Consider the following 22061-nt stretch of genomic DNA (forward strand, 5'->3'; position numbering starts at 1 on the left):
TCGAAGCATGTCTTCTTAATTCTTAGATTTCAAAGCGGTCCAAAAAATTATTAACATAATTTATCTTTATCATCCAATGGTTCGGAGTATTCCAACGTGGGATATGTTCGCAGCTGTAATAATTCATGTTCGATCTGTAACACCAACAGCTCAGCGTAATTATCTTGAAGCTTTTTGATGAGCTCGGATCGTTGCTTAAACAGACGCATCTTGCGATCCATATGCTGACATTGTCTTGTTTCTCCAGCGATGTCACGTTGATATTCCAATTCCCATCTCGCCACGTTCATCTCCGTAATAGTTCGATCGAGCTCGGCGTTCTTCTTCTTCACGCAAGCGATCTTCTTTCGGAGATTTTCCAGTTTATTCATCTCCTTGGACAAAGCTTTATCCAGAGATTTCTTCGAAAGCTCGACTTCCCTCTTGAGACGCACCGCAGTTTTATCGTCGCGCAGACCCTTCGCCTTCCTCTTCAAGTACACTCGCATGTCCCGAGTGACCGTGACGTCCTCCAGGAAGTGCAGATCCTCCTTCAGTTCCTTGAAGCGCGTCCTCAGGCAACGATGTTCCCACTCGAGCGACACTATTCTATGGCGGAAGTCGATCGTGCGCTTCAGGATGTCCAGCTTGCGCGCTCCCGCGACGATGATGTGCTCGTTAACTCGCTCGATCTCGTTATCCGGCACCAAAATGGCGTTCGCGGTGTCGCGTCGTTCACCCTGCAGTCTCAGCTCCACCTGACCCCTCTTGAGTACCAGTTGCACCTCGGCGTCTTGCTCGTTCGTCACCCGCTCGTCCCTCGCCTTCTTCAAGCGACTTCTAAGAAAGCTCACGCTTGATTTGCAAGCATCGATTTTATGTTCGAACACCGCGATCGTCTGCTCCACCACGGCTATCTCCAGCTGCTGAGCTTTGATCTTCAGTTCCACGTTAATCTTCTGGCGACGCGATTGGATGAAGCGATTCCAGTGATTCGCGTCGATCGACTGCGGCAGCCCGTCGGGTCTCACGTCGAGACTCTCGAGGATCTTCGAGTAGTGCGCGCAATCAGTCGGCAAATAAGCTGGTTTAGTATGATTTATAAGGTGCTGCGCGAGAGTGAGCAGATCGCTGGCAGCAACGTTCAAGGACACCTTCGGCCTTCGCTTATACTGTTGTTCGAGATGCTCGATGCTGACCTTCGACAGTCCAACGAATTCGTGCTGTAGCTTCTTCGCCATCGTCTTCTTGCGAGTACAGAGCGCGTCGTGTTGCGCGAGCATGTCCTGATAAGTGTCATGCAGCCTCCGCACGTGTTTTTGGAGCACGGTCTCGTACTGATGCTTTTCGGATATCTCTTGTTTTACCCTGTCATCCTCTCGCACAGCCTCGATTCGCGCCAGATTTCGTAAACGACCGCGAATATGTCGCAGCTTCAGTTGATTCAGCGCCGCCTCAATTTTTAACTTCATCTATAAAGCAAATGACGAGTCTATTCGAAAGAATGTGATATACATTCAGTCGATATAAAACTATGTCATTGATGAGTTAATAATGAAAAGTTAGAATCGACGGGAGAGAAAGAGAGAGACCTGAAAGAAATCGTTCAGCTTAGCGTCAAACTTGTCGATGCCTTCTTGCAGAAGTCCACTGATCTTGGCATAATCAGCCTCGAGCATCCTTTTGTAACGTTCGCGCTCCTGTCGAAGAACCTTCACGTCCGCTTCGTACTTCTTTACGGCCTTGATGTCGTCAGACGTATATTGCTCCGGCTGTTTTTCAATCATGCACGCGGGTTTACGGACATCTATTTTGATAGTCTCTTCCCAACGAATTTCCAGCACGCCGTCCATCATCTTCATCAGAGCGTGTTCGCGAAAATCATCGGCCAGCAACAATTGTTTGATACGTTCGTCTTCCAACGCTTGCCTGTCCAAAATTTCTAGCTGCCATAGCGACTTGTACGGCTTTGCCTTGATCTCTTGATGAGGCACTTGAATAATGCTTTCTACTTTTTCCTAATAGATATCATATTTGCATTTCATAGTTATTTAAAATTATAGTCGAGCAAGTATTTGAATTATGACAAAAGGAAGATTTATTTTAATCTTTGAATTAATTACAAACTTTGTAAAATTTTTCGATATTATGACACTTATATGTATATTATTGAAAAAAAATCGTTGAAAGTATAATTTTGCAAGAAAATATTTCTTGCGCATATATTCATAAAATTATTATACACACAAATTAAATACATTGTGATTTGCTTATTTTCAGTCATTATTTTCCAAGTTGTGGGAGAGGAGAGAGATACCATTTATTTTCCCATGAAAGAATTTGCTTTAATTTTTCGATTATAAGAAAATTAACTCATGTTTTCCGACAATTAAGGTCGCGGCTTCTGGAACACTCGATAGAAACAATGTTCGTATCTCGTATTTACCTTGGGATGCCATTGCGGATCAACAGGATCCCGCAGCACGCTCTGACCGAACATTATCCTCAGCTCGGAATCTATATGACGTATCTTCTCGTTCTTCTCCTGTATTGCGCTCATTTCCCGCTCCTTCGCCGCGTACATGTCGTCGAAGAGCTCGTTGAAGTAGGCACGGAGCTTGCCATAATCGTGCATCAGATAACGATCGTCTAACGTCACGTGCGCGAACCCGTAAGACTCCATCTGCGAGTAATAGTAAGGCGATTGCTCGACGAACCGATGCGTCGTCATGCCTGCGAACGAGTTCCAGGCGATTAGCGAGGCTTAATCGAATAAAATGGAAAATTACAAGTCTCACAGAGTTTCATGCAAAATAAAATTAAAATTCTTAACCTTTTGCGTTCAATTTAAATTTTTTTACTTTCATTCCTTTGCAAGTCACATTTTTTATTTCTAAAAAAATGTGAAAATACTGCAAAACATAAGATAAAGAAAAATATAGAGAAGCATTAAAAAAAAAAATATTAATATAAAAAAATCATTATTTAAAAAATGTTTAGAATACGAAGCATTGATTTTTCGCAATAAATGACATGACAATGTAGACGCCGAGAATCGATGTAACGCTGCAAGATTTATCAAAGAAAATCATTATCATGCCTTCCATCGCTCGCATTTCCGCCAGCTCTTCAGGATCGATCTCGCGCTCCTCGTCTTCGAGGAACACATCCATCCTGCGTTTCTTGTCTTCGCGATACACCGTGACGGGCTTGCTCAATTCTGTCCGAAGCTGTTCGTCCGTGTAATTACGCCACGGCTGGAAAGTGTCGTCCACGATGCTACGCACCGAATCCCTGGCAAACTGCGCCCATTGTAAATGGTCCTTGAAATGCGGATCTCCCTCGACGAGCGGATAATTCGTCACTTCCAGATCACCGCGGAAGGAAAATATCGAGCGACTAAGCACGATCTGCGGATCCCAGAAAGTTTCCTTGATCCAGCTAGCCACGCGATCCGTCGAAGCGCAGAGATGCTCAAGCTCCATGCGAACATCCTCGCGCTCGTCCTTGGCCGCCTTCAATTTCTGATCGCGATCCGCCTTGTTCAGATCGAAAGCGGATATCGGCAATCTCTCCATCTCCGAACAAGTCTCGTTGGCGTCGAGAAGCTGTGTTACGGTTGCTTTCAAGACTTCCAGATCCCTCATAATGGCAGCCTTTTCCGCGGTGTAGAATCTTGTCTCTTCCTGCAGTTGCATGTCCTCTCGCCATTGCTCCCAGGATACGTATTCTTTCTCGTCGATTCCTGGGAAATCCTGTCTGGCACGAGTCAACGAGGAACGAATCGTCGGATCCAGAGAAGCGTAATCGGATAGTATCTTCTCATTCTGCTCTTCGTACCATTCATGATTCACTGGATAAACACTTTTGGTCGTGAACGCTTCACTCTCCTATACTACAGGAATTGTCAAGATCGTTTCACAAATAAGAGCAGCGCGCGGCAAGAGAGAGAAATTAAATTAAATGCAAATTAATTAAAAGTTAATCAGAAATCCATTATACGCCAGCTATATTAACACACACCTTTTTATTCTTACGAAGAACGCGCACCGCGATCAGAGCACCGTCGTGACCGATAGCGACCACCTTGCCACCGGCAGGATCGATGATCGCTCTCCGGCTACCTAAGTCGAGTCTATGATGCGCCGGCACCGCGGCGACGATCTGACGTATCGTTTTGTCGCGGACGACGACCAATCCGTCGTAGGCGCACGTGACGATCCAACGTCGATCGGCGAAGACGCGGGCGAGTCGCACGTGGTGGCCCGTGAGCGTCGCGTCTACCAAGGTCGCGGCCTTGAAATCGCGCTGCAGTCTGACCGCGTGCAGCTGCCGTTCGAGATAAGGCGAGCCTATCAGCAACAACTGGCCTCCGGGCGCGTGAGACAACTCGCAAAAAAGCGCGGGTAGCGTCACCATGTCTTTGCTTTTGTCGATCAAACGACCTTGCCGTGACGCGTCTTTGTACGATACGTCGTATACGAGAAACTGATGACCCGCCGCGGAAAAGAGCTTGTACTTGACGTAAAGCGCGAGCACTTTCAGGGTCTCACGCGCCTCGTCGTCGTACAACACCACGTCGACGAGGCGCCTTCTCGTCCGGATCTGGGCGATCACGCTCCACGGCTTGTCGCGCCGCAGGTCTATGCAATAGCAATTGCCCGTATCTTTTTGCGCGGCGATCAGGAATCTGCCGGCAACATAAATCGGTCAGTGAGAGGTGTATAATCCATCGAAATAACGCGTGTTTATCGATGCTCGAAACTAAATACGTTTGACAAGAGGTACATTTAAAAGAGAGGCCATCGGCTCTCTATGTTGCCCTCTTGTCTATGGGAACGAAACGTGGAAAATTAACGGTTACGTAATAGAAAATCATAGTTTGTGAAATATAATGTGAAACAATACTGATACACAAAGAACATTCTCACATGTTTCAATTTTATTTATGTATATATACTCCGTTTTATTAGAAACTAGAACAACACAAGCTACGCGCGCGTCATTCTTCAATTTTACATTAAACAAAATTTTTATAAATTATTAATATCTTTCGATATTTTTTAAAAAATCGATCGATACTTTTAAAAAAAATAATATAAAGTTTATTTAAACTCGATTAATATTTGTTGACAGAAATCAGCTGATTAATCGAGAATGAGGTATTATAACATATAATTTGTAACATATTATTATTTTAATTTTTAAACATTATTATTTTAAAAATTAATTAGCAATTAACGCTTTAATCAGCTGATTTCTTTCAAAAATATTAGTAAAGCGTTAATTTGCTAATTAAATTTTAAAATAATATGTTAAAAATATTAAAATAGTAATATGTTGTAAATAATAATGTTATAATACCTTTATCCGCGATTAATACTTTTTGACAGAAATCAGCTGATAAGTGTCAAAAATATTAATCGAGTTCAAAAAGTATTATATTTCTTAAAACATATACAAACAAAAAAGGGGCAATAATACTTGCGCGAGAATCGACTTAATATGTCTTTTCTAGATAGGTAAAAGTTTTTTTAAAATTTGATTTGTATATTAAAAAAGGATTATCGCGCTTTTGTTTAAAAATTATTCCTAATGGCCTTTTGCTTAAAATTATATATTTAATATATCTTGTTGATTTTGTAAAGATACAAAATAAAATAAAAATAAAACAAAAGCTCTTTACTAAAATCTATTGCTATTATTATCATAACAACATATATGTATTAATAATTTAACGATGTTAAAAATTTTATAAAACTGATATAAATTATTTTAAGCTTACTTTCCAGAGAGAGAAAATTTTATGAGATCCAAGAGTTTTCTCTGAAGACGAAAATATGACAGTATTACTGGTTGTTCCGGATTAATGACACCCAGAATTGTCATCTCGCCTTGATCACTGATAACGACGATCAGTGGATCATTCGGATGCGACGTTTGAGCAGATATAACGCCTTCCATCTCGAGCTCTACTTTCGAGACTTCGCTGCCGCTATAGCATTCGAGGATGGTCAACTCCTTGAGTTCATCCGTCACCGCGAGATGATGGCACCAAGGATACAGGAAATCGACGAACTGATATTTACCGCCATAGTGCAAGTATCTGTAAATTGTTGGTACGGTGCCTCCGTCCTCGGGGAAGATCATCTGCATCATGTATCCCTCGAGAGTATAGTAGAAGAGCCAATCGTTCCTGAAGGGATGCGAGACCAGAATATGCGGCTTATAGATCGACTTGACGTTCCACTGCTTGCGCCAAGTGTTAGTCTTCGGCTCTTTCTTAAAATAGCGAATTTGACAGAAGGTCGTCCTGAGAATAATGCCTTCGCGAAACCAGCATACGGCCGGTATCTCAATATTCTCGCAGATTCCGCAGTGTTGAGAAACAACAATACGGCGAATGTCAGTGCCGTCGTAGTCGCTCAAATATATGTGACCATTTCTATCGGTGATGGCCAATAAAGGTTGATCTGACGTCGGGTACCAGCTAATACCGAAAACTGTAGCTTCCCCCGGTAATTTCACTTCGTGATCTTTGCAAAGATATATATATATATATATATATACGTTAAGATCTTTAACTGACAATGAGATATATCGCGCCGTTGTACTTGGAAGGATTAAAATTGTTCTGGAATTTAAATCACATGCCTTTTAAGATGACAATCTTGCCGATAACATCGAGTTCCCAGGTGAGCAACCTTCCGCAGGTCTTTCCTATTTGACCAATGACAGTGCGACCCGTCGGATTTATCCTGATTATCTGACCGACTTCGTCGCGTATAGGCGTGTCCACGATCGCGATCTTCTCGCCCGTTCTCCAGCACCATACGATCATCGGGAAGTTCGGATAAGATCCTAGTGACACGAGATGATCGCGTGACGTGAACGCGATCGCCAAGTAACCGCTTTCGCATCCTTGAACGCACTCGCAGATCTTCGTCATCGAAGGATATGCGAGAACGAAGATTCGCGGATTCAGCGATCTCTCGGAGAAGGCAAAAATCGGTGAAGACACGTGACCGGATATGCAATGAGCACCGTCGCCGGTCACATTGTTCCAGCACCAACGCAACGTCTGTCGCCTCTTGACGATGTGAAAAAACACGATGTACAAGCCGGTGCACCAGGCAAGCACGTCCTTGCCGATCCAAATTATTTCTTCGATTCTACTGCCGCGTATCCAGCAGGGTGAATAACTAATAACTTGATCCATCTGTGCTAATCTTTCGCGATGATTATGATATTGATAATTAATGAAATTATTAATTAATTATATAACCTAGAAGAACTTATGATCGTATTGACATCAGTCGAAAAAAGAAACATATCGCAAACAAATTAAATCAATAATAATAGCGCTTGAGACTAACTCGATAATTAATATATAACACACACTGTTGTAAAATAAAATTAAAAATTACATTGATAAGTAATAAAATTTCAATAGATATATCATTGTCGAAATGACAATATTACGATTGTTACTTTCTTTACATCTTTCTCATAAGAACGAAACTCTTCTCCAATTATTTTCGATATTTAATTAATTTGAAATAAATGAGACTTGTTGCTTCTAATTATATCATTAATTTATGTGTTGACTCTTAATTTCACAACAAATATTTTTAGTCAGATTCTTTTTTAGGCATATTATTCAACGCTGCTGCCTCGATTGAACGATCGACAAACTTCTTATTGCCCTAGGCAATATTCGAGACTAATTTCCTATGGGGTTAAAAGTTTCCATTGTTCTCTATTGTGAGGGCAACAACGTAAAAACCCGAAAACTCAACACAGTTGCTCAACATTACGTTACATAAATGCTTTTTTTCATAATACAAAAAAATAAACTCGACTCAATCAAACATATTTTGCGTCAAGTATTAGATATGAATTTTTAAACTACTGAATATCGCACTTAACAAAATTAAAATATGTAGTTTGCTTAACATCTATGGACATCTTTTGAACATGTGTTTTGTTAGGGATGTTGTATGGTGGAAAGCAGATCTTTTGTTAGTTTCATGACATTTTTTTCTAATATACTGTAATACGATATTGTAGAAATGATTGTCGTCACATTTTAATAAAAGATTTTTTTTTTTCAAAAGTCTTAGTGTCCTATTTGTAATTCCATCTTCTGGACATCTTTTAAACATGTGTTCTCTTAGGGATATGTCGGTGGCAAGTAACTTTTAAAAGCGATAGAAGATATGACGTCCATTCATTCCAACATATTACTAACGACGAAGGCATTCAACAGAGAATTACCTGTTTAACTGTTGCGCCTCTGTTGTCTCTGCTCAATTCAACTAGTGACAACTATTCTCCGGGCAACATCCTTCATATTTATTATCTAACTGTGCTTTAAAAGATTCTGACGGAAGATGGATTTATTCCCATTGAAACGAGGCATTCACGCTTTATCGATTCAACTCAATAAAGCAGCGCTTGAGAAACAAAAGGAATAAGTAACTAAAAATTTTTATAGAAGAAACCGGAGATCCGGAATCAAAAATCCGCACTTTTAAAATAAATTAAGCATAAATAAATTTGTTTGAAAAAATTAGACTTGTATATAAAATATCATAGATTGTCGATGTTTGTTTTAAACAATTTTAATAAGTATAACTTGTTTACATATAAGAAATAGAATTACGATCATTTTTCATTCTAATTAAATTTCATGTATTATTGCATAATATTTTTCAATCGTATAATTTGAGAGATTCTTATGTACATATGTTTGATATAAAAATTTGTCCAAATCAATAATTTTAAATTTATAAACACCATTCTATTTCTTTCGTATAGTATAAAAATAAAAAATCGCTCATTATGTGCATTCGCTTGTAATCATCTCCTACGAATGTAATTTCGCATTTTCGTGTACCAAGAAAATGATTCGAGTGTACATCGGTGGCGACGACGAATATTGAGATCCTTCGACAGAGGGATCAGCACGCCGGTCTCTCTGTCTCGAAGAAAGACTTTGGCAGGCTTAAGACAAAAGGTGATTAGGATACGCGCAGTCGATGGTGGTTTATAAAGACCCCCATAGCGTGGCGTGATGAGGTCAACCAGCAGGGAGTCATCCGTATAGCGAGGCCCGATCAAAAACTTATCCTTGCTACGTGATATACTGCCCGTGGATGCCTGCCAAGAGTTTCCCCCCTCGTTCTCTTTCTCTCTCTCTTTCCCTCTTCATTTCGTCCTTCCTTTCTTTCTCTCTTTCCCACCCCTTCGACCTGGTCCTAGCTGCCCTTTCTGACCGGTAATCTGACTGACTGACTGACTGCCTACCTTGAGACTGTCTGATCTCGTATCCTCGCGTATCTGCAGCCGAAGAGAGCACTCGCTCCGTTCGCGGCGTCGTTTCGCCATTAAAGTGACGCCCGCTGAGATTTGTATTTGCATAACCCAACGATCGGCGTTATCGACGAGTGCTGGTGAACAACGAGTGGCGTCGTCTTCCCGGCGCTTAAACCGACTCGCGTGGGAATCCGGGAGGTGGTAACGCTACATCATGCACCTTGCACGGAGAGAAATCACCCCCTATCCGTTTTTACATGCGATATTTCAATCAGCTGTAACTTTTCATTCAAGCGCATCATCATTTAAAGAATACTTCAAATGACAATTCTCTAGTTTGACATATGAAAAAATCTAGATTCCTATTTTATTATTTATTATTTAAAAAAATATATACCTATATTTTTAGGCTTAATTTTAGATTTATAAGTAAATCTTTTTGAGGAAGATTTAATTTTATATTTTGTAGCTTTTTACTTTTATGCGGAAGACAGATACGTCCCGATAGTTGAGATATCCTACACGTAGGCTATGCGTGATCGCTTAACGCTGGTGCATTCGTGTTTAACGTTTAGTCTTGCCAGTCTCGTGCATTGACTCCCGGGAAAGGCGCGCGCACCCCGAGAAGACGGCGGAAAAAAATGGTGATCTCCGAGACGGAAAGAGCGGCAGAGAACCAAAGGAGCATCATCCGCGTGCGCGTATACGCGTATACTCGGTCGTTCCGTAGCCGGCACGCACACGTGCTGCGCGACGAACAACCGCCGTCCGTCTCGTATCACATCGTTCGTGCAGTGTGGGAAACCGCGCTGCCGAGAGAGAGATATAAAGGAGAGAAAGAAAGAGAGTAAAAGAGGCTGCGGGAAGAAGGAAGGAGGAAGAGGGAACGACTCGAACGCGGCGAAGTAGCATTTAATCAGAGCCCCGCGTCGAAGTGCACGGCGTACACGTGTACGTATATACCGCGAGAGGTGGACGAGAAGAGGGATAGGCGGGAGGGAGCAGAGAGCGGTATATGGTTCGGTTAGTTTTTGCTCGGGAGGTTGCCTGGAAATTGGCGCCAAATTAGTAAGGAGGACGAGGCGAGGCTCACGGTGCCTTGGGCTGCGTGACGCGAGACATTAAAAGTAACCTCTGCTCTTGTACACCCCCGACCCTCCGCCGATCGCTGCCGCTTCTCTCTCCGGTTCCCCATCCCTTCGTCGTACTCGGGCGCGTCTTTCTTCTCGCTCCTCTCCGCGTAGCATCCCAACAACCATCTCTTCCTTCTTCTCTTCTTCTTCTTCTTCTTCTTCTTCTCTTCCTCCTCCGCAGAAATGTCCGTGCTCCGGAGAAACGAGCAGCAGCTTAGAACTCCTCAGCCTCCCAGTAATCACGTCCGCCCAACGAAAGGAAACGAGAGAAAAAGAAGGAATTCGCACTTACGCCGAACTCAGGTCTGCGTAGCGCGATTGGGGGGTAGGTAGATAGGTAGGTAAGAAGCATTGAGGGGGGAAAGGGGGTAGCGTGTGATACCGAGCCGAGGCCGTTCGAGAATGGTCGTTGTCGAAAAAGGGTATCACGCCAACGGTCGCGAGAAAGCCGGGTCCAGCCCTTCTCTCCTCTTCCTTTCAGCCTTCAAATATCCGGCACCATAGCGCACGGAATGACGCTGACGGGACCAACGGCGACCGAAGTCTCTCACGCGGGCCCCCCGAATGTTTTTGTCGCTGTGATACCTCGAAGACGCGAACACAGCGTCAGAAAATTTCCGTAAAACGAGGAAAGGTTAGCGGCAAATTTGTAGGCGCCCCACTAATTTTCGGCGAATTTCGACTAACACGGCATGAACCGAAATTAACACTTGTTCATGGAACTTGAAGCTTTACACGATTTATAACGAAAACGCGATTAGGAGATTATTTCTTTGAGTCTGCAAAATGAATCGCGAATGTCAGTGATTATGAAAAATAGATGCATTTCTTAAAAATCAAGTTTAGATACTAATTAAGTGATAGCGTTTGAAGAAGAATTCTTCCGATAATTTTTCGCAGCCTAAAGCATAAAATCAAAGATTACCTGCAGTAACTATTTATCACGTATTAAACATTATGAAATCATAAAGTGAACGATAAACCTTGGAAAATATCGCCTTCACCGTGTCAGAAGTGTTCGGATTCAATATCGTTTAATGTGTATGTGATCGCAGATAGATAAGCTTAGATTCAGTGGTCATTCTCTCGGCGAAACCGGTCGTTCACTTGGTTGTGCATCTAGCCCAGTAATTTGATTTCCATTTTTATCCGAAGGAGAGTCTGGCGGAACACTCGAACACGACCAAAACGCTACTCCCATTACGAATAGAATTCTGATTCGCATCGGCGATAGCGCCGGCACACTGCCAGAGCGCCTTGGCGATGAAAAAAGATGCGATCGACAAAATGGATGGAAGAGATAGAGAGAGGGAGAGAAAGAGAGAATCCGCCCGCCACGCCGAGAGATTCACCTCCGGTCGATGAAGGCAGCTGCTGCGTCTTTTACGTTGCACACGCATAGGGCGCCCCTAAAGAGAGACCGGCCGTGCGCGCGTAGATTATAGATGTGTCGCGGTAATCACAGACAAACGTTTAAATCGCTAAACGTCAAATTACACGTGGCGCGTCCCCCTGGCTCCCTCGCGGCCGTACCGAATAATAACAGCCCTTGCATAGATTCGGCTAGCTGCCGACTTTTGGTATCGTTCTCGCCAACAGCTGCGATCATCCATCGTTCTCCATCCGAGTGTTACTAGTCGCCGAGCTGCGTTACGTCGCGCCGAAACGTCCGGTCATCTATATAGAAGCGAACAGGCCCCGTTCGCGCTTGGGCCTGAAATGGATATAGCAATATGCATCGAGAGAAAAACGAATAGTCCTGCACATGCGTGTTTACCGTCGTTAATCTTTTTTAGCATTTTTTTGGCAGGCGTGGTCTTATACTCGTTACCGAATCCCATTTAATAAAAAAATATAAAAAAATGCAATCTCCATAAAAATTTCAATTTTCAAGTAGTAGCGATACACGTTTGACATATGTCAATTTTCGTGACACACGTGAATTTTCATCGGTATGCGCGTTCGCTTAACAAAATGCATCGGCTTGAATAAACGCTCGACCACACACGACGCGTCGTCAGTAACGTCAATTAGCGTTCGCTCGCGCCTCCTTTGCGCCTCGGCTGACGGCGCGTTTAAATGTCCACGGTGTTCACGGATCTATCACGCCGTGGCCGTGTAAGATCCCCGACAAAAGAAGCGGCGAAGCCGAGCCGTCGCGGACTCTCGCCGCGCGATGACATATGAGCTACCGGGGCTCTTTGTGTCGCCTTGAATACCGTTTAAATTGGGGGAACGCGAGCTACATCGGGGGGCTACTGAACGTCGCCCCGCGAACTCCACGATTTATCACTTTCCGTACCACCAGAAGCGGACGGTGACTCGTCAATGCCTGAAGCTAATCAGATTCGGCGAGAGAGATGGATGGAGAAAGAGAGGAGGAGAGGGAGATCAGGAAAATAAAACTTTAGTAAATAAAAGAGCAATTATGATTAAACTAAAATTGGTCCACGGAGGTATATACACTCGCGATCTTCCCATCGGCGACGCTAATCGGCCGATGATTGCGGACGAGGAACATATAACGACTCGTTGATAACATCGACCTGGGAGGCTCGATACTGCGCGTCGAATTAGTAATCAAAGTAGATCGAGTCATTCGCATTCTGCGCCGATCTGACGCTAATGAGGGTAGCTCGATAAAAACGTCATTCGCGTTAATTATATTTCTAGATCTCGGTACGAATCTCTTATGCAATTGGTATTCCGTTATATACGGATGATTTAGCACCGTTAAATCGCTCGATAGAGATGAACCAACGATTACGTATGGGAGAACGAACTGAAAGAGGAAGTATATGTGGATCGACCTGCATTTCGCAGTCTACATTTAGCTGCTTACGCAGCATCCGTTTTACGTCTTACAGAAAAACATCTTAATTTGAAAGTCGCTATTGTCTTCTTTATTCGAGGTCCGAGAAAACTGTACGGCATATCTTTATAATTATTATCCACAGTGCACGCGGCGGTTTGTAACTTACAACTTAACAAGATAGACGATCAAAGCACGCAAGAGAGAGAGAATACGCTAAAAATGTCGACCGTTTGAGGCGAGGGAGAGAGAGTCAAGAGAAGGGAGGCTCGGTATATATATACACGCCAGGTAGATATATAAGAAGCAGATGCGTCTGTCATTAATATGAGCAGGCCGAGCTATTAATAACCAGTTAATGAGGACTCTCATCTCGCCACCCGCTCCCTGCCCACCCCCGCCCTGTCGTATATATGCGTGCATATAGGACTGACTCGTCGTACCCGCCATTGCGGAGATGATAGGGGGATGATCGCACACATACGTGCGTGTTCACACGCGCTCACGAATCGCCACATTGTACTCGCAGCCGCGATCGTCAAAGGGCCCCGCCAAACGTCATGATTTATAATCGACCGCGGCGAATGAATAAGATCAGGAAGGGTGGACGGGGGATTCGAACTGAAGTAAAACTCCCGTCTTGAGGAAAGCATGGCCAGTTAAATACCATACTAATAATTATTGTTTACTAGCTGCTAAATCGGTGTAGCGCTATTATAAACTGGTACATTATATGCACAAAATAACTAATAATATTTCGTTCGTCTTAAAATTGTTAAGAGAGATCTTCTTAATACACATAATCGTATAAATAAAATATACTTTATATATAATAGAACCGTAATCGCGAGTTGAAAATGTGTGAATCGTTAAACGTTTGTAATACAAGATCCAATTACTTCTCCTCTTCCACCCCTCCAATTCGATGCAGTTATTGATATCGATTACCATTATCATTGCATGGCATTTCCATCTTCGTGGTTGATGCATAAATTATAATTAATTAATGACATCAAAAATAAAAAATAATCTGTACAAAATTAAAATTATGCTAGCGCTTTAGATGAAATAATTACAATGTAATTCTACTTGGCAACGAAGAGCTGAGAGTCTTACACCGTAAACAATATTCTCGATTTTAGAGCTGTTCGAGTCAACGACATCGGCTGTTCTCGGATCAATAATGGTCATCGATTGGACAAGGTATCAGGGTAAATAAGGAGGACAAGCGAGTTCCAATTCCAATTTCACTCGATATTGATATCGAACATATCGCGGCACAGAGACTCGATCAGACTAATCTCGCTCGAAGAAGGAGAGATCGTTGGACGAGAAATCCAATTTAACACCTTCTAGAGATCCGTGCCGGCGCAGAAATAGCGCCAAAAACACAGGATTCTTATCCGCGACTAGTTGCGGCGTGAGATTAATGTATATATAGAATTATGTCTATAAAATAATTACGAATCTAATACTTTTTTCTCCTCTCAGTCTTAATGCAAATTTCATACATTTGAGTCGAATCTATAAAATGCGGGATACATTTCTAGTAATCTAGGTAGAAAATATTTTTGTCCTCCCGGATCGGAGGCAAATTTCACACCGTGTGCATCTCGGGGGAGGAAAGGCCGACGGGGTTGGCCGATAATTAAATGAGAACCCCTGAGTACGAACGCAGGAACGCCCACGCCATGCATCAACCGTGACGTAGATAGGTAACGCCGCTGCAGATGGAGAAGATGGTCCTCCGAGATATACCCCCGCAGTCGGTCTTCCACCTTGGTTAGGGTCAGCTATCTCGCGCGACCCATCTCCGCCTATCCAATCACACACTGTGCACCGCGTATATGGCACGCAAGCGATAATACACGGTGTCCCAATTATCCCGCGACACGGCAAGGCCCACGTTGCTGGCTCGTTCTCTCACCCGCTTGCCGTGAGAGCATTTTCAACACGCCCCCGTTGCTGCCCCCCTTTCTCTCTCTTTCTCGCTCTTTTATCTCGCTCCCCCTTTCTCACCTTGCGTACCAGGTCGGACCCTTGTAAGCGACCACGACGAGTACATCGGTTCCACGCTGTAAATCGCGAAAGCCCCCCGATTAAGCTCCACCATCGACGAGCATTCCAGCAGATCCGTTTGCTTCTTTATTTTTCATTATTTATTCATCTGTGTTTATTAAACAGATTATTAAGTATCTTCTATATCTGAAGAGGGATAAGCAGTTTTCAATAATTTTTACAAAATTTAAGAAATAATATAGCCAAAAATTTCGATGAAATTTTCAACTATTATAGTGCGATCAAAGTTACATTTTTACGTTTATTTATTATACAAGTAATGAAAAATCGATTATTGTTTTGCTACGAGGTAAGATAATATATTGAACTGGTGTGGAACGATAATATAGTTCTGCAACATAAGTAAAGTATTCTCTTAAATAAAGGAAGAATGATAAATAAAGAAGCGAATGCAGAGGCGTTTGTGGCAAAACAGCGCCTATTAGCAACGGATAGCCAATTTAACGCACGCAAGTCTGGAGCAGTATGCTCCCTTTCGAAATCTAAAACAACAAAACGATTGCAAGTTAAGTCTATTGAAAGCAGGATCTTTAATTTCGTGTAACACGAAAAATATAGGACGTAAAATTTCAATCCGACCTCGATCTTACGTTTCGAACGTAAATGCCTCTCGCGTTTTACATTGAAGTTAATTCGATTAATTAGTTAATTCGTTTCTACTTAAAAAAAATTACTGAGAACGTTCCAATCTCTAAATTCACGTAACGTAAACTCCAGGACGTGCGTACTCGTGTTTGACCTAATTCAAGTTTCATCCTGTCGTAAACTCGATTTCCTTTATGTGCATGCATAATGGCGTGTTAAAAGCCGACTACTTTAGTCTCGAAAAATGGTTATCCTATATTACGGTGGAACAGCTCCAAATAAAACGTTGGCATCGAAAGAATTTCGCGTTCTCGATCGTGACAGCGACAAGAAAAGCACGGATTTAACTTTTAAGTATTGGAGCAAATGTCAGCGACACGTAAAATTTTTTTATAAAATTTAGAAAGTACGATTGCACTGTAATTATTATGAGATACATCACATCTAGTATTAATGTAAAAATGTTCAAATAACGAGAAACGTAAAATAAAATATGAGATTCTTGCTTAACATTATGAAAATACATATTGTTGCTTAAAAAAATTAATGAGACGTTAAATGCAAAAAAAATGTAATTTAACGTTTTTGCGACTATAAACTTGTACGAATAATTCGGACGATTTCGAGCTGTATAATTATCGAAAGACGCAATGGAGAGCAACCACGCCCTTGTCCCCAATCTCGCCTTTGTCGGCCAATCCCGACTGTCGCCGGTGTTGGTCTGTAGTGGGGACATGGGACAACGACATTCTGAGTCGAGAAGGACGGAAGTACGGCATAGCGAGGAAATCCAATATATGTATCTTCGTTCTTAATTCGGGGGAAGTGCCTAACGTAGAACGTCAGCTGATTCGCTGACACTTCAGGTGACATTCGCGCGACCGTCATCGCATGATTGCGACGCAAGGAAATGATAGTTATCACGAGCTGTAATTGAGTATGTATCACAAATCAGTGATGATATGATTTAAATATGATAACTCTTTAATTAAAAAAAGATGGAAATGCAACAAAAATGACTGTTAAGGTAAAATATTATGGCAAATCAAATTTTAATTTACTTTTACATTAAACATTTTTAATTTGCGTTAAATATTATAGCTATCAAATATTTAATCAAAGTGTGTGGCAAATGTTTTCATAGAAAGTAACTGTATTTTTTAAATTCATGTATGTATATTGTATACATATAGAATATCTTATCATGATATAGTAGACAAAATAAATCATCTCGCTGACATCCACCCTCACTCGACTTATGTTTGGTCTATGTATTGTATATATGTATTAGCATTTTATCTTTTATTCTATTCTCCTATTTTCAAGCCCGACTTGAAAAAACTTAATAAAAAGAGGACAACAAGCTTCCAACGAGAGCCCCACCCATAAGGGCGGTGACGGTTGGAGGAATCTGTCGCAGGCTGCAGAGGGAAACGTCGACGACCAACGTTTGGTCTCGTTGGCGACACAGTGCCGGAGGGAAAGGAACAATAGCGCGATGCGCGCGGCTGCGTTCAGGGAAGGGTGACAAAGGACATGCGGGGGAGTCAAGCATCGTCGAGTGACAAACTCGGAGAGGAGTTGTCACCGCGCTCTCGGCGAATCAGGAACCCGAAGAGACACTAAAACGGAGGAAAGAGAGAGGACAGAGCAGAGGGATATATAGAGAGATAGACAGAGAGAGAGGGAGAGAGAGAGAGAAAGAGGGAGAAAGAGAAGACATCAGAGCGCAAGCGCTCGCGACCTGCTGGACACACGGGCGACACATCGATCCACGGTTCCACAACCTCTACCTTCCACCCACATCCTGCCACCCCCTTTCCCCGGTCCTGCTGCCACTACCTTCCTCTTCCCTCTCCCTTCTCTTCCTCTTCGACCGCCCTTCTCACCCTCTCCTTATGCTCCTCCTTCGGGAACCCCTCATGCTTTGTCCCTCCATCCGCCGTCGTCTCCATCCACTCACCCCTACATCTACCTCAGTCTCCTTTCCTTGATTAAACCGCGTTCGCTGCTGCCGCCACCACCGCCGCCTCCGCGTTGTTGCTCGTGAAAGTATCAGGCCGCTCGGGTGGCGCGAGGAATTTCCGGTTACGTTCCGGGGGATAAAAGAGGGTACGGAGGTTGCACTGCTTGATGCAGAGCTAAGGGTTAATACGGTTTTTCGAGAGTTTTTCCTAAAGGATTTGTCGATGAAATAATTATTGAAAGATTCGATCAATGATTAACTGTCGCACGAGAGCTTCGTCGAGAGTATCGACGAAGAGCTAAAAATTTAAGAAATTGCAATTTCTAATTTTAACATATTTGATTTTAATTTCAGACTTTTTCTTTCTTGTTAATTATGTCGCAAAGAAATATAAGACTTGATGAGATACGAATTTAATTCATAATTGGATGTTGAAAAAGTATTTCGTCTTAAAATATCTTTAACCCTCCAAATATTACATGCGCATATTTTTATAATTAGTCTAAGAAGAAACTAATAATTCTACTGTGACTTTACGATTGAAAAGACGAGAATTAGGAGTTTTTAAATTAATGGAGAACAATTTCGAGAGACTTAATCCGTAACACGGAGGTAAAAATCGATCAGATTGCGTGGCGATCGAAGCCCGAGACTCTCGAGAATATCGATCCGGATCTCTCTCCACGCGAGATGAAAACTAAGAGAATTATCCGAACACACTCGGCGCGCAATGTCTGTCGTACCTAGGATATCGATTCCCTCTCGCACCTTCGCCTTAGGAGCCTCATGGCTGGGGGAGGCGAAAGGGGTGGGTGGATACTGGCCGACAGGCTTACTCGCGTCTCACGGACGACAAGAGGGTGATATATTACCACGAACTACCCACTGGGACTGCCACCACTAGCACTACTACCACCCCATCCCCGCGTTTCTCCTCTCTCCTTTCTCTCTGTCGCGCTCTTCTCTCGTCTTCTTTCCAACCACCCACCGCCCCTTTTCCTTCCGAGCCCGGTGGCGGCTCTTCAAACCACCCTCTCCCCCTTTCCTCCCTCCTGTCTCTCCTCCCTTATCCCTGTGCCCATCCTGCGAGCTTTATTCGAAGGAAGATCCATCTCCATAATGGCCCCCACGCCCATAGACTTCTCACACGCTCTATCCGCATTGTATATATACCGTCCTGGAAACTCACGAACTCGCCCACATGACCGACCACGCATATGTATTATATATATGTACATATATATATATATCTTGGTTGTCTCAAATATCGAACACCTACGTCTCTTAGCGAGTTCACTCTGGATCTATAGTAGCAAAATGTCATCGATTATATAATTAAAAAAATTATCGTAAATGTATATAGTTACAGCGAAAAATATGTAATTTTTATTACGATTATACTTTTACTCTGCCATAAATAAAAAAATTGATGATATTTTACTTGAGAGAAAATAATTCATTAATGGATAAAAAGCGATAGCTTTCATATGCACATATTTGATTTATATTATATACATGCAATTTAATTTTTAATATTATAATTTTGTATTTTGGCAATTTTCTTATGGCTTTTTGTATGCTAATGCGCATATTTCATTTTCAACATCAAATTAGTCTACAATTAAAAATCAAACACTGCCTATATGAAAGAATCTAGTCATGTGTGCGCGCAACGGAGATGTCTCGAAGGAACCGATCGACTGACAAGATTTTTTGGCGCAATGTTGGAAAGATATGCTCGACTTCGGGAGCCGATGACGTGTATCCCTTGGTGGCGTGCAAAACCGGGGAATGACAAGAGATTGGAGAGGCAGGAGAGAGGCGAAGAGGATAGTTCGGAGGCCTTTTCACTCTCCGTTCGACACATCCTTCCTAGAGCAGAGCGGATGAGCCCTCTTCCCGAACGCCTCTCACGGAGTAGATATCTACATTTGGGATTTCACGCGAGCATCTCGGAAACCCGGGAGCACAGATATAGGGAGAGAGAAAGAGAGAGGAGAGGGAGAGAGAGCCGGGCTCACCGGGAGTTCTCACGCTATACGTTGCATTCTGCCCACCTCTTATAATTCTTTCTTTGCCCTCCTACTCGTATCTCGGTATACTCGCTCGACAGCGTCACGAACCTTTCGGGGGCGAAGCTCTCATTATGCGTGTCCAATCCACTCCATGCTCGCGAACGGCACGAAGGCTTTGGAGATCGCGAGCGTATTCCCTTACCGGGATCCTAGTGTGCGCCGATATGTACATACGCAAATTCCTGAGCGAAGGATTCTGATGGTGCACCTACCCGAAACTTGCATAGTTCGCATATATACTAGCAAATATTTAAAAAAAAACTGATATTATAAAACATTAGAATAAGATTAAAATGTAAAGCATGTGCATCAGATGGTCTTTATCACTGATGCTTATTATAAGAAATTATAATCATCTTTGTCCTTTTTACTATAGATCCTTTAAAATTCTTCAGAGAATATCGAGACACAAAATTTTGAAACAATCACCCTATATTATCCTCGTCGAATTTGACATTTCTTTTGTCGCTACAAATTTTAAGCAGCCACGATCATTTCGCGTCCGAGAAGCTGCATTCCATCGGACGGACGGTCGGCCGGCAGGGATTTAAATTCTCGCCGAAGGATAAAAAATTATGAAAATCCGCGGGCGCGCCGAGACGTATACACCTGCCGCCCGGGTTCGCAGGAGTTTTCCGCGACGCGGGTCCGCGGGGTAAGAGACGGCGGCGGCGGACAGATTAAGCTTAGGAGGGAGATTTATGGACGAACGTGTAACGAGCAACTTTTTCATGGGATGCGCACGCCGGGGTTAGCCTCCGGGGGTGGGATTAGCATAAGATCCAGCAGCTGCAGACCGCGCGCGCGAGGACCCCGTCCGCTTCTACGGGTCGCTCTCCCCCGAGAGTTTTATTCCGCGAAAAAAAGAAAGATTCATCGCACATACTTCCACAACCGCCTCGTCGTTGCTTCCGACTCGGCGCATTCGGAATGCACGTCGGAGACGACGTTCTACTCATCATCTAACGCGTGAGAGGATGTATCGTAATCGCTTTATCGAGTCGAGCAATTTCGTATCGAGACATTCTATCGACATCAAATCAGCTGGTCTCCTGCCCGGAGAGAGCAGAAGATAATCTTTCAAGTTATGGACTTAATCATAGTAAAAAAAAAATGCCACAGATAACAATAAGTTCTCCCCTTCTCTCTTTCTCGTTGATAAGGATAAGTTACCAGTTTCGCTGCAACTTATGCAACATGAATGGTATAGGCATTCAGCTGTACGTGCCGGTCGAAAGGGCGCGGATAGGTATATCCCGAATGCGCGTTTCGGCCTTAACATAATTGCCAGTAAAGGCTCAGCGTAATACGTCGATTATACCGCCGCGTGCTATGGCTCTACGCCACGGCTACTGACACCGCGCATCAATCGCACACGTATCCCTGAATATTCAATTAAGTATCCTACCTTGTTCCTCTGACCTCTCTGTCTCCCTTCATTTTTCTCTCCCCCGTCTCAATCGCTTGCGTCTTCCCCTATCCCTCTTCCTCGTCTCGTTCCTTCCGTAATCATTCTCCGACTCGTATTGATTCGCGACTCGATCATCGATTGCGGCGCAATTCTCTATTAAATCGATATCTCGTCGTAGAAATGACCAATGTCATTTCGCGGTTCGCAGGACTTTATTTCGCGAAAATTCGCGATACTTGTATTATTATCGAATGATAGCTATAGAATAAATTATTATTATCTTCGTTAATTAACATTAAAAGCAAAAAAAGTACCTATCATCAGATTCAATATCCAGATAAAATCTCACCGATTTCTGTGATTTCTAAAAATGTTAGAGTCTGACTGAACATAGATGTTGTTATTATTAAAAATTTGCCATTATTATGTGTTTACACGCACATTGGGAGAAGAGAGAGAGATATCTTATTACAAATATATAATCTAAATTCATTCATATGATTTTATTCTATTTTATAGGTATAAATGTGTACCAATCTAAACTTGCGATGATATAAAAGATTTTCTCTTCCTTTTGGAGAACAAACCATCAAAAGTAATATAGAATGTTCTGCGAAAGAAAGCTTCGATTATTGTTTCTGTGTGTTAACGGGCAGATTATTTCTCATGACGGCAGCAGTCGCGCACGACTGTCGCTGAAGAT

The 22061-nt window shown here is 42.8% G+C and overlaps 2 protein-coding genes across 2 annotated transcripts in view; both read right to left on the reverse strand.

Annotated features, from left to right (window-relative positions):
• Positions 1-22061, reverse strand: part of LOC145944899 (uncharacterized) — a 116988-nt gene that overhangs the window by 66802 nt on the left and 28125 nt on the right. The gene's annotated exons all lie outside the window — the stretch shown is intronic.
• Positions 51-7198, reverse strand: LOC145944330 (cilia- and flagella-associated protein 43-like). The gene is made up of 7 exons (XM_083052594.1): positions 6634-7198; positions 5765-6515; positions 4003-4669; positions 3080-3869; positions 2426-2712; positions 1572-1997; positions 51-1451 (listed from the first exon to the last, which is right to left on the reverse strand). The coding sequence occupies exons 1-7, from the start codon at positions 7196-7198 to the stop codon at positions 51-53; spliced, it is 4887 nt and encodes a 1628-aa protein (XP_082908720.1).

This window comes from Prenolepis imparis, unplaced genomic scaffold (genome assembly GCF_030444845.1).
Source record: "Prenolepis imparis isolate NDT839.2.m4 unplaced genomic scaffold, iyPreImpa1.0 SCAF_13, whole genome shotgun sequence".
Lineage (NCBI taxonomy): Eukaryota > Metazoa > Arthropoda > Insecta > Hymenoptera > Formicidae > Prenolepis > Prenolepis imparis.